The following is a 12,186-nucleotide window of genomic DNA, read 5'->3' on the forward strand; positions in this document are numbered from 1 at the left end:
TTCCACTTAACTCTGCAACATACTCAGTGCTGCATATAATGTGTATTACATAATGCACAAAATGAGTGCAATGAACTGAGAATGGATGAAAATTTAAACACTGAGGATGTTTAAAAAAAATGGAAATTAAAATATTTAACTGCCATTTCTAACAGTAACAGACAAAATGTGAAAGTGGAACAGAAAAAAACGCTCCTATGTAATAAAAAAGGTCAGCAAAAATGGGTATGGGATGAGTTCCTACCACTACTCATGCCTTTTTCTCCTCCATCTCACACACTGCCTTCCTTGTGGGACTGCAAAGTTTATGGACCATCTCTCCTGTTTTCCCCACCTACTCATATAGCCTCTCATGAGACAGTATCATAGATACTAAGAAAATAAATCTGGCTGCACTGTAGAGTCCCACTGTGAGTACTTTAAAGGTAATTAATATTGTACACAGTGAAATTATTTCACAGCCACAACCTTTTGTTCAATGAAAATCAACTGTTGTAATTTATGCTTAGTTCTCTAATTACAGAAAGCTGCGTTACTCTCATTGACTGAACACAGTCACAGATAAAAGAGATGACTAACAAAGTAAACTTATTTTTTGAAAAGTGCATGATTTTTTCACAGTTTCTCACACTGAACTACGTTTTCCATGTAATATTCTTACTTCTGCTGTCTATCTTTCTCAGTGTCTTAATGCCATTACTTCACCTGGGAATTGTTCAAAACTTGATCTGACAGCAAGGAGATGCAGAACACATTTTGGCACGACTGGAGAAGTTAAGAAAACCCTGCCAGGACTGGAGTGCAGGGCTGTGTGTGGACAGAGTGCTGTAGTCCCCACACTGCATTTCTCAGGTAATTTCTGCCAGAGCTCACAGGGATGCCCCTCCACAGCCAGGCTGCCACTTCACACCCTCTTAAGGAGGAAAGCGAGGGCAGGTTTCTTAGACACATCACTACCTGAAAGCTGTATGCCTGTGTAGAACAGAGCCTTATATTTTGTCCTGCACAGCATATAATTCCTTGACATCAACCTTAGTCTACTCCAGCTGCTGACAGTTCTGCCAAAGGAGGAAAAAAAAAAAAAAAGGATTTGCCCTGAACTCCTAATTATTATAAAATTGCATATCTTTATTTTTTCAGAACTAATTTTATTGCATTTTGCATCGCCATTCAAATTTAGGAATAAAATGCATACATCGAACCATGATGCAGACTTGACTGCAATATCTCTGCAGTTTACAACGTTCAATCTGAACACATGAACCACTCAAAAAACATTATTGCTGATGATGGAATAGCTCCATCTTCTGGAAGAAAAGTTATTTTCTTGACAACCATCTTTATATTTCCAATACCTATATGCAAAAATGTCTATTTCAAAACCCAACTTAGATATTTTTACCAATGGCAGATGAATCTTGGGTAGAAAATGGAAGGAATTTACAACAATAATGTGGTTTCTGATGAAATTTAAGAAGCATTAATTATTTCCTCCTGGTGCTGAAAATGTCTACAGATTGTTCAACCTGCCATACTAAAGACTGACCTTACTGTTTAAGAAATAGTTGTAATCTTATTTTGAGACCAAGAATTTAAAATTCTTGCTTAAGACAAAACACTCAATACATATACTTAACTTTCAGCTTTATATTAAAGGTTTGCAGTTCTACAATAGTGTGCTTGTGATTAAACACTGTTATAATGAGGGAACAACTGAAGCCTCTGCTGAAGTCCCCGAAGTCTGAAATACAGAGAAGGGGCTGCAAGAGATCCTTACTGCTATTTATCAAAACACTTCAAGTTACGTTTAAATTAAATACTTCAAATTTCATTTTATGCAGGTAATTAGTAATGATCCCCATATTTAAATTTAACTTATGGTCAAGTCATGTGTTAAAAAAGCTGGAGAGACCAGAACAAAACAATGACTACAATTCCTGATTTCAACCCTTTTATGTATCATGGGCATATTCTATGGCTGCTGCTTGAAAAAAACAAGTGTCAATGAACTAAGTTCTTAAGTATTCACTCACAAAGGGAAAGGTGCATTGAAGCTGTTGGTGAACTACTCACTGGTGCTGTGTTGTACTTCTTGATTTCATAGGGAGGGTAATGCCACCAGAAAGAAATGAAAAATTAAACCTGTACAGTTCCATCTCCATTTGGAATAGTGGTATATCTAAAATTAATACATACTCACAGACACACCAGAATAGCAGAAATTTAAATAAACTTGTTTAACAAAACAAAGCAACTGAAGCTTTATTTATCTATATAGAAAGATGCATCCTTATGTGCATTGTTTTAAGCTAAGGAAAATGAAAAAGCCATGCAGCCCTTGCAAGAAATAAATCCTCAGGTGGTAAGATATATATACATAGAAAATTTCTCCTTTAGCAGATGATTCCTCTCAACAGATAGTTAATGCCATTTAGGAGAGAATTAAGTTTATGAGTACTTTATATAGTAGAATATTCTACTACAATTTTTTAGTACAATAGCAAAACCATTGCTTGAACCACCATATTGTTTGCATCAGTTAAATAAGAGCAAGTAACAAAACTTGAGCAGTTAAACATGTTTCTGGAAATCAGACTACTTAAGTAAAGTAAGCACAAGGAAAAGATATAGAGCAAAGGAAAGGATTTTTTTCTTTGAAAAAAATTATCTTTCGACTTGTTGCAATTTCACATCTCATATGGCTTTTGAATGGAGGCATTAGTTAAAAGAATATTCCCACCCATAGTCAAGTATTGACTGTATTTAAATACAGCAATGCAAGGACAAACAGAAGTTAAAAATTTAGCATACCATATTACTTCATGTAATATGGCATAGAACCCCTTTCTATAAGGCTACAAAGGACAAATTTACATTAATATGAGGTACTGGCATTAATGATTGGAAAAGTAAAGATGAAAAAAGGATTATTCAGCATCGTCATCAGACATCTCTTTTTTTCCCTTTTTCTTTTTTTTTTTTATTTTTTTTTGAGGGGCTTTTGGTTTTTTTAAGTTTTCTTTTTTACAAAATACATGTCTTGATGACCACATGCTCTAAGCTTATATTCATTTATTTTTACATATATATTTTATTTGTAGGGGCAATTGAGAGAGTCACAAATAACGAAAGGACACTAAGGTTTTAATAAGGGCGACAAAAAAATGTTTTCACCAGAATAGATTCACATTACAGTACACCAATATTGACAGCATTCTCTTTTGTCTATTTTTGGTACATAAGATGGAATCTCTCTACATAACCTTATAAGGCTTCAGTAACTAAAAAGTAAAAAACCTATTAGTTTACAATTCATTTAAAAATTTTGAAAGACACAGCAAGTTCTAAACTTTAGTAGTGCTACCCATACACAACCATCCGGTTCAAGAAGTCATTAAAAGAGCCTCCTCCAAGGGAGCATCCAACAGCAGAGTTGTGCAACATGGATGTATCTTACTACAAGGGGAAAAAAAATTACACATGGCACATTCTCATTTATATTTTGCAATGTAAAAAGTTACAAACATACCTAGTCAAATAAATAATAAAAAAAGAATCTGAAATGTGTTTGTTATGTATCCTAAAACCATTACGCAGAATAATGGAGACTTTCACTCACAAACTATTTACATGGTAATACCCGGGTGAGGGTACACACTGCTACAAAACTCATAAAACAAAGGGTAAACTTGAAATGTTTTCCATAGTAAAGGTCTAGCAGCATGACTATATCTAATGCTGTTTGTTTTCTTGACAGTTTTTGGAAGTTTGTTTTAATCTATGTCTTCATCCAGTTCATAATTGTCTTTATCATAAATATCTTTTACTAAAAGAACCCGTACGAGCATATTTTCCAAAGTGTTGCGGTCCAGTGAAGTGGCAGTGTACCAGATGGGGCTCTCTGCGGACACAGAGCACTCTGGCTGCAGATAGAACATGTCTGTCCTCTGATTCAGATTCTGTGGGCTGCAAGGAAGAAAACACAGGGGGTTAGAAACACAGCCTCACAGGACGAAATGGTACATTAGCAGCTCCAAAATCCTGCACAAAAAAATTTCCAACTGTAGCTAGGCAAGTTACAAAAAAAAAACCAAAACCAAAAACCCCAAACAAACAAAAACAACCACAAAAAAACCCAAACCAAAAAGAATAATGTGGAGAAATGTGGTCTTGTTGCTAGAAGGAGACATGCCAGGCCTGGCCCAAACCCAGCCAGTCTCACATGCTCAGAGTCCCAGATGCCTGGGACTAAGAAAGCATGCAAGAGACCACAGACTCTTCAAAAATCTTCAGATCCAGGTCTTGCTAAAGGAAGTACTTTCCATGATTTGCAAAGAGGCCCAACACTAATTACAACACCAATTACATCAATAATTGCTCACACAATCATTTGCTCACATGGCTACCTCTGAATGTAGAGCCTGGGGTTCCCTTGAAAAGTCAAGATGGTAGTTCTGAGATGCACAGAAATGTAAGCAGCTAAAATCCCTCCTCCTGCTATTTTATTTAAAAGGTTGGTTGTTATAAATCTTAATCCTTTAATTCCTTACTCGCTATGTTATGGAGTTAGATGCAGCTCAGAAACATCCTCTAAGACACTAGAGAAGACTTCTTTCAGGAAATTCTAGCTGTTCATCCATTTAGGCAAGTCTCAGAAGAGAATTATCAATTCTGGATGAGCAAGTGATCACTCAAGCTCCCTCCTTCACAAACACTGCAGACTTCAGGAGTCAACTCTATTTCATCCTTCTTCAGTAAAAATAAGGATTTTTACCAGCTCACCTTTCCAAATTGGTTAATAAGATTTCACGTGTTGCTCTTCACCTGCTGGGGTGATTGTTGGGATTGTTTTGATCTCATGTAAATCAAACTAAGAGTCAGATAAGTAAGATATGGTTGTTTTAAATAGTCTAATAATTTAAATATTTTAACCTCCTCCCTACTTTGTAGGAACAAGCAAGCACAGAATCACAGAATTAATTAAGCTGGAAAAGACCTCTGGGATCACTGAGTCCAACCTGTGGCCCAACACCCCCATGCCAACCAGACCACAGCACTGAGTGCCTTGTCCAGTCTGAAAACACCTCCAGGGATGGCTACTCCACCACCTCCATGGGCAGCCCATTCCAACGTCTTATCACCCCTCCTATGGAGAAATTCTTCCCTAATGTCCAACCTAAAACCCCCAACTGCAGTTTGAGACTATAATGAGACAATAATAAAGTATTCCATAGCTGTGAATGAAAGCATCCTGGAATTTCTGCTACAGCTGTCCACTGGTTGCCAAGTATATTTCAAACAGCTGGCATTACCTAGAATTTTACCATAGTTTTTACAGTGTTAAGTATTCCATTAAAATTATTTCAACAAAGTTAGAAGCAGAACCAGGAGAAACAGTGTGCTCCTTTAGTTAACAATGGTGACCAACATCTGCAAGACAGCATGGCTTGAACCTACATCATAACTAATGCTCCAAATGGGTTTAAGAGCATTCTTTTCCCCAAAGTTGAGATGTTTCTCCTAAAGAAAAAAACTTATGTGGCCTCTCCCCCAGTGACTGTGTAATTCAGTCCAAAAATCCAACTTAGACTTTTTTATGACAAATCCTCTCCAAATCATGAAAGCAGAGAAAGTGAAGGGAAAAGCTCCCTGCAATGACTAGGATCAACTGAGTTTATCAAAAACAGGTGGTTGCATTAACAGGCCACAAGCTACTCTTTACTTGTTTCTCTCTGTGACACCACATGCTCGTACTCCTGGTGATGCTGTGTGTGAGTTCTTTCTTCACCTTTAAGACTATGATGCTGTTTCGTAACACACGCTGAGTCTCATACTTAATTTATTGTGTTCTATATACAAGGTGATTTTACTTCTTCGGTATCACTTGCCCACATTTCCCTTAGAGTTACACAAAATCTACATTAAAATCAGAACCTTGAATGGCTGTTACAATTAAGGAAAATAACTTTCCAAGAAATCTTGTTTTCAAGCTTCCAAACTATTTGGGTAGTAAATTAATTTTTTTAAGAGCTGCCTAAGTTGTTTTTTTTTTATTTTTATGTAATAATATCTGCTTCCTTTCTTCCTGCACAATTAATTGTGGAGATTGGAAAGAAACAAACTATTTCTAAATACTGGGCTACTGCCAGTAGTCGTTTTCCTACTACAAAATATTTTAAACATGCTTCCACAGTGGGTACCTCAAAAGTATCTACATTTCAGATGCCTGGTTACTTATAATGAAGCAAATCCATTGTCTTAATGCAATTGTGAAGAGATGGGGACCTCACAAATAAAACCCTCAGCAGCAAAACCCACCAGATCTCTTGCTGGCAATTCTCTGCAGAGATACTTGGTATTCCCAAGTAAGGAAATTGAATTGTATTGTCATGCCCAGATGGAGCCCTTGACAATTAGCACTGAAGTACTCCACTGCTCCCACACTTTATGCACATCTTGTCCAGATACAGAACTGGAGATTTCAATACTTTCATTTAGATATTTTTCAGAAGATTTCAATCCATTTCCTTTGCTTGAGAACATTTCATGTTGCATCAAAACAGTTCCTTTCTGGACCTGGTTTACTCTAGACTCTGTCTGTGTTACCCTGTATCACACTTACCTTTTAGACAGATAGCATTCAAACATTTTCACAGGGCATCTAGCCGGATCAGATGTGTTTTCAATCTGTTCAAATACTGGCACATCATCTTCATGTTTCCTTTTTCCAGTAGAAATTTTATCTTTAAGAAGAAAATAAACAACATCTAAGCTGTAACTTGAAGTTATTTTACATTTTTCAGTAAAATTCCCCATAAGCAGCCCACCAAGTACCACATGGCAGTCACCACAACTGTGCAAACCTGCAAACTGGAAATGCCACCCACAGCAAAATCACAGCATTTCACAAGGAAACCAGTGGGCTCAAATTAACTCGGAGACCCTGCAGTCCCCATGGACCACACATTCCAATTAGAGTTCTGGGAGCTGAGAGCTGCTAGACTTTGTATGCAAAGGCAGAGCTCTGGCTGCTGGCCAGGTCCCAGATGTCCCTCATCAGTGCCATGTGGATGTTCCTACAACACTAATTTTGAACTGCCATAGTACCTTCATTATCTGCTCTGCACAGGGAAGACACTTGATATCGAAGACAAGCTTTGCTTTCCATTGTTAGAGGATTTTTCTTCCACTGTCTAAAAACAGTGCCAAAAGAAAGTCTTAAGTGCTGCTCCACTGTTTTCAGGCCAAAATATTTAGTGTTAAAGTAGAACAGAGTATTCAAAAGAGCAACAGGTGAATGCGATCCTAGCTGTTTAATCCTCCAAAGATAATCTTCTTCAACTCGAGAGAATATTGATCCTTGGAAAAAAAAGAATAGTAGAGAAAATGCACTGGATTAGCCCATAAACTGTCGAGGTGCAAAAAAAAAAAAATTTAATGAGAAAAATGAGAAAATGATCATGACAGAAGCCACTGATGAACTTTATTTATATGTTCACGCTCCCCAAACCCACGTGTTAAAGACACTCACTGAGACAGTCAATGGGAAATATCAGTACAGGCAATTTCAGAGAGCATACGTTTCTGTTTAATTAAAACAGCATTGCTGACATGCAGCTCTCTCATGCTATTTCATAGAAATTATCATCCAATGGAGTAACCTTAATTCCATCATAAAAGGCATCTTTTTGAGTTCATTTTATTCTGCTCAGGTTAAGGCCTCCAAATACTCTATCTTCTTCTTTCTTATTACTAATGGGTATCTCACTTGGAAAGCACTCCTGGACCATCGCAGGATATGGAAAGGCCCAGCACAGAGGCTCCCTGGGCAGTACTGAGAGAAGCCAACATTGAAAAGAGAAAGGAAAGGGTCTGGCAAGGACAAGCCCTTAATCAAGAGAGGATTGTAAGAAAGATGGAAGAACATTTGATTCTGCAGTTCAGCACCAACATTGGTCTGCTGGGAAAAATTTGCTTTCTCCATGAAATGATGATCCCTCTGAGCAGAAGACTGCCAGTAAAATTCAGGTGAGAAATTCTAAAATACATCACTTGTTAGCCCAACCTACATAATGTGCAGTGCCTGTCTCCTTCCATCTGGGAAAAAAAAGGGGCAAAAAGAGTAAGTTCAGCTCAGGTAAAAGCTACAGGTCAAAGAGCTTTTTTTAACTTTCCCTCCTAAAGATGGATAGTCAATTTTAACAGACAGTGGCAAAAACAACTCTTGTAGCATGGATTAGCCAAAACCAAGACAAATAAAAACAGGCACAGTTTTAAACTAAATCTTAGAAGACATCTCTGTAATTCTTCATCAACTACTACTGCAATGTGTAACATGTATATATACATACATACACACACACACACATACACACACATACATACATATATATATGCATGCTTAAGAATACATAACTATTAAGAGATGAAAAACATACATGACCAAAAAGAAAATTACCATCTGGAAGTATGCTTGGTTGCCAACTTCGAAGGATTTTATTTAATTCCTGTTCAAATGTCTGGTAGATTGGATCAATAAATATGTTGTCTTTGCGATTACTTCTATATAAATACTACAGAAAAGAGAGAGATACAGTATTTACAATTCCAGATTAGAACAACTCCTGTGCTACAGGTTTCTTTTTTTTTTTAAATTGTGTAAGCATTGTACTGAAAACAGTATCTAAAAATAAAGCTATGCTTTCCAATATATAACAGGTAACAGTTACTTCCAATATAATTGTGTGTTGTAAATTTCTAACTGGATATGAATCATAGTTTAATTACAACTAACATTTTTCTCTAGTATTTCTTGTGTGCAACATTGTATCTGTGAATGGGGAGCCATTAAAAAAACCTCAAACCACAAAAAACTAATTTATCTTTTACTCCACCTAGGCCTTCAAAAAAAAACAACCAAAACCAATGCACATGTAGCAAGAGTCTGCCCTTTTAAATATGAACTCCAGACAGTGACAAAACCATCATTAATACAAAAATGGGAGAAAAAAACCCACCCATAAATTTGTAGTAATAATATACAGATGATAGGATGGTGAAGGTGCTGGCCTACTCTGCAACCTAATTATCTCACCCCTCTTGACCTTACAGACAGAAATTCTTCTGAACCTTTACCAAGAATTAATGTCTGAGGACTACTCTTTGATATTATCCTCCCTGGAGACATTTCTAAGAAAGGAAGGATTGGCTTCATAAATTTTCCACTTCAGCGTTATCTTTGCAAGAACACGCCTGTTAGCGAATACAATAAAAGTGACAGACAAAAACCACTTGCTTCTGGAAATGGCATCTATTTCTGTACCCATGTTTGAAATCACACTGAACACAGCACTCACTTATAAAAGGTGGTCACAGTTCAGTACATCCTGGCTTCCTTATCTTTGCACTTTATTTTATAATAAGGGAATATGAATGAATACACTTCCTACAGGTTTCCAGCAACATTTTCATTTAGATAACAATTTATAAGTTTAACTAGTTCCTCAAAGCACAATATTCCCCCACATATACTTGTTTCTACATTCACCAGTTTTGATTTTATAAAGCAATTCTATGCCACATAATAGAGCTTACTATAAGCTTCATGGTGTTCGCCCCTCCATTCCCTGGCACATTTTTCCACCGTGTATTTTTCTCTGGTTCGCATTAAACACTCACACTGAACACTGACAGTGAAAATGAAGACTGAGAACTTGTACAAAACCAGTCCACACATAAGCCTGTGAGAACTCAACTAAAAATACTTCTTCCTGATTCACAGTAAGAGTTGACTAAGCCCTGGCATCCCCAGTAGAAGTCTGAAGCTCCCTAGACCACCAGCACCACAGAGTCTGTAGAAGGATGACGTTGTGTTGCAGGGCAGACTCCAACCTGTCATCCAAACCTGCAAATCTTCATTCCCAAACTACAATGCCATGCTCTGCTGCTCCATAAACCCTACAGGGGCAGGATGAGCACAAGGCATTCCCACCTGAGATGAGCTCTACTGTGCAGCGCACAGGAAGGAACTGGATGTGTCCCTGAATCCCACAGTGGAGGAGAACAGGCTGCATCGCTGCCCACAGCGATTCTGTCTGACCTTCAGACAAATGTCTGCCAAACTCCATCAGCCTGCCCAAACAATCCCATTACCAGACATAAAAAAATAAGGAAAAAACCCCAAACTAAATCCCAGTTATACTAATTTAAGAATGAAGGCCATGATGCAACAAAGGAGCACTCACTGCAGGCTAACTTCTTCCTTTAGATGAACCCTCTCCACCAGATGCCTGCCTGACCATGCAGCAGTCTTTATTTCTAAGTGTGACAGTTTTCAGGATCACCACTTCAGAGTTATCAAAACCATTATTGAACCACTTTTGTCTGAAAGCAGAACAATTACAGCTGCAAATAAACCTGAACTGAAAAACTGCACCATCAAACTCAGGGACCAGAGTTTCCTGGAACAGATTTTACAGTGCTTCCTTTAGGAAAAAGTTATTTTACAAAATTAAAAAAAAAAACAACAAAAACAAAACACCAAGAAAACAACCAGCTGAGGACTTGAAGATTCCTGGGCTCAAACCACATTCTCCCCATGGAGGGGAAAAGCTGCAACCTGCATGTGTATTTAGCCACAATGAGTGCAGTAACGCTGGTGGAAGGGGAATGTACTTTTTTACTAGCCTATGGTTTCTACATTCTCTTCCTTTGAAGAGAAACTTACTGTAAGATAGAAAAATATTGATGATCCTTGGCCCAACTGTATCCTTAAATGGCATAATTTATTCTCCTCTGCCCTTTCATGCAGAAGCAGACAATTTATTGTCTTTCAGGGTCGCAAACGACTAAGCAAATTCTAGAAGGCAATGGAATTTTATTGCACATTGTGACAACTACATTGCATTTAAGCTTGCTTAAACATGTTTCTTCAGAAGGGTGCTACACCCCCAAATATTTGCCATTAGCACACAGATGATGGCTGCAGCCCTTCACAGGTCATGTTTCTGTCCCTCACTTGCTGCCTGCCTTTGTGAAATCCAAATTCATCAGAACACAGCAGATCTTCCTACCAGTCTAGCCAACAAATCAGGCCTGTTCCCATTGCCTGAATTAAATACTGGACACTAAGTATAAGCAGTAAAATTACATTAAAATGACCACATGTTGCTCCACAAATGTTCCAGCACTGTGTATATGTACTAGGCCTCATGATAATTGTGGTTGCCACATAAACTATGCTTCTGAAGAGCTGAAAAAAACATGTTTTATACATAACTAGCTTTCATGACTGACAAAATAGACCATGTCAAAGGTACAAAGAGAAAGATTAAAACAAATATTATTTGGGTTCCATTTTATAAACACATACTTCCCTCTGTGTACTGTTTATCTACTTAACATGAGCATTTTCAATTCAACAGAAAGGTACAGAGAGACAGTGTATCATGCAAGTGCAGAAGCAGAAAGCTGGCTGAATTTGAAACACGCCTTGTAGCAATATTGACTAAAAAGCCACTGACTAAAATCAATGTTTGCTTCTCAAGTTTCAATGATGAGGCAAAGACAGCAACTAACTTCATTTTTGCACACATGCAACACAGGAAAATTACCATTTCACTATTTATTTTTAAAATATTTCAATTAAAAAAAATTGTTACTTGATTCAAGTCCTCTGCCTAAGTAGAACCGCAAACACTGTGAGCAGCTTTCCACATCATACACATATTTTATTGCCTTTTAACTTGAATGAAATTTTCTGTGCTCTCAGCTCTGAACACTGCTTACTTACCTATGTTTTGCCTCATGTAGCAAAAATTAAGACAGCCTTGCCTGCTTAACAGATAAGCTGTGGAACAGCTCCTCTAGTGAGAGGTTATTGCCTTCACATACTTTTCATCTAACCTCCTTCCTATCTTACTGTGTGTAAGACAGTCAATATAGCAGTTTCCTGCACTCTATCCTACCTGTCCACAGCCTGCAATACTCAGTAAATTAGATCCTCCCCAAAAGACACATAATTGAGGTTGTTTCCTCTATATGCTAAGGAACTGAATTAGTAAAATGCGTAGAGATCATGCCTTGTTTCATTCTGTTTTTACACTGAACGTCTTTAGCAAACAAAATGAAGCAGAGCATTTGAAAAGACTAGTTTTTGACTGGGTTAATTACTTGCTTTAACCCAGC

At 37.5% G+C, this 12,186-nt stretch overlaps 1 protein-coding gene across 13 annotated transcripts in view; it reads right to left on the reverse strand.

Moving 5' to 3' along the window:
* Positions 1 to 2,233: 2,233 nt before the first annotated feature.
* ZMYM2 (zinc finger MYM-type containing 2) overlaps positions 2,234 to 12,186 on the reverse strand; it is an 87,632-nt gene continuing 77,679 nt past the window's right edge. For 12 of the 13 annotated variants that reach the window (XM_033515693.1, XM_033515695.1, XM_015625638.3 and 9 more), the window contains 4 exons: positions 8,459 to 8,573; positions 7,108 to 7,359; positions 6,623 to 6,743; positions 2,234 to 3,966 (listed from right to left, as the gene is read on the reverse strand). In XM_033515693.1, coding sequence (XP_033371584.1) covers positions 3,774 to 3,966; positions 6,623 to 6,743; positions 7,108 to 7,359; positions 8,459 to 8,573 — 681 coding nt within the window. In that variant the 3' untranslated portion in view covers positions 2,234 to 3,773. Of the gene's footprint in view, positions 3,967 to 6,622; positions 6,744 to 7,107; positions 7,360 to 8,458; positions 8,574 to 12,186 lie in introns of those variants that run through there. The other variant, XR_004498128.1, reaches the window with a different exon arrangement.

The sequence above is a fragment of the Parus major genome, chromosome 1 (assembly GCF_001522545.3).
Source record: "Parus major isolate Abel chromosome 1, Parus_major1.1, whole genome shotgun sequence".
NCBI classification, from domain to species: Eukaryota; Metazoa; Chordata; class Aves; order Passeriformes; family Paridae; genus Parus; species Parus major.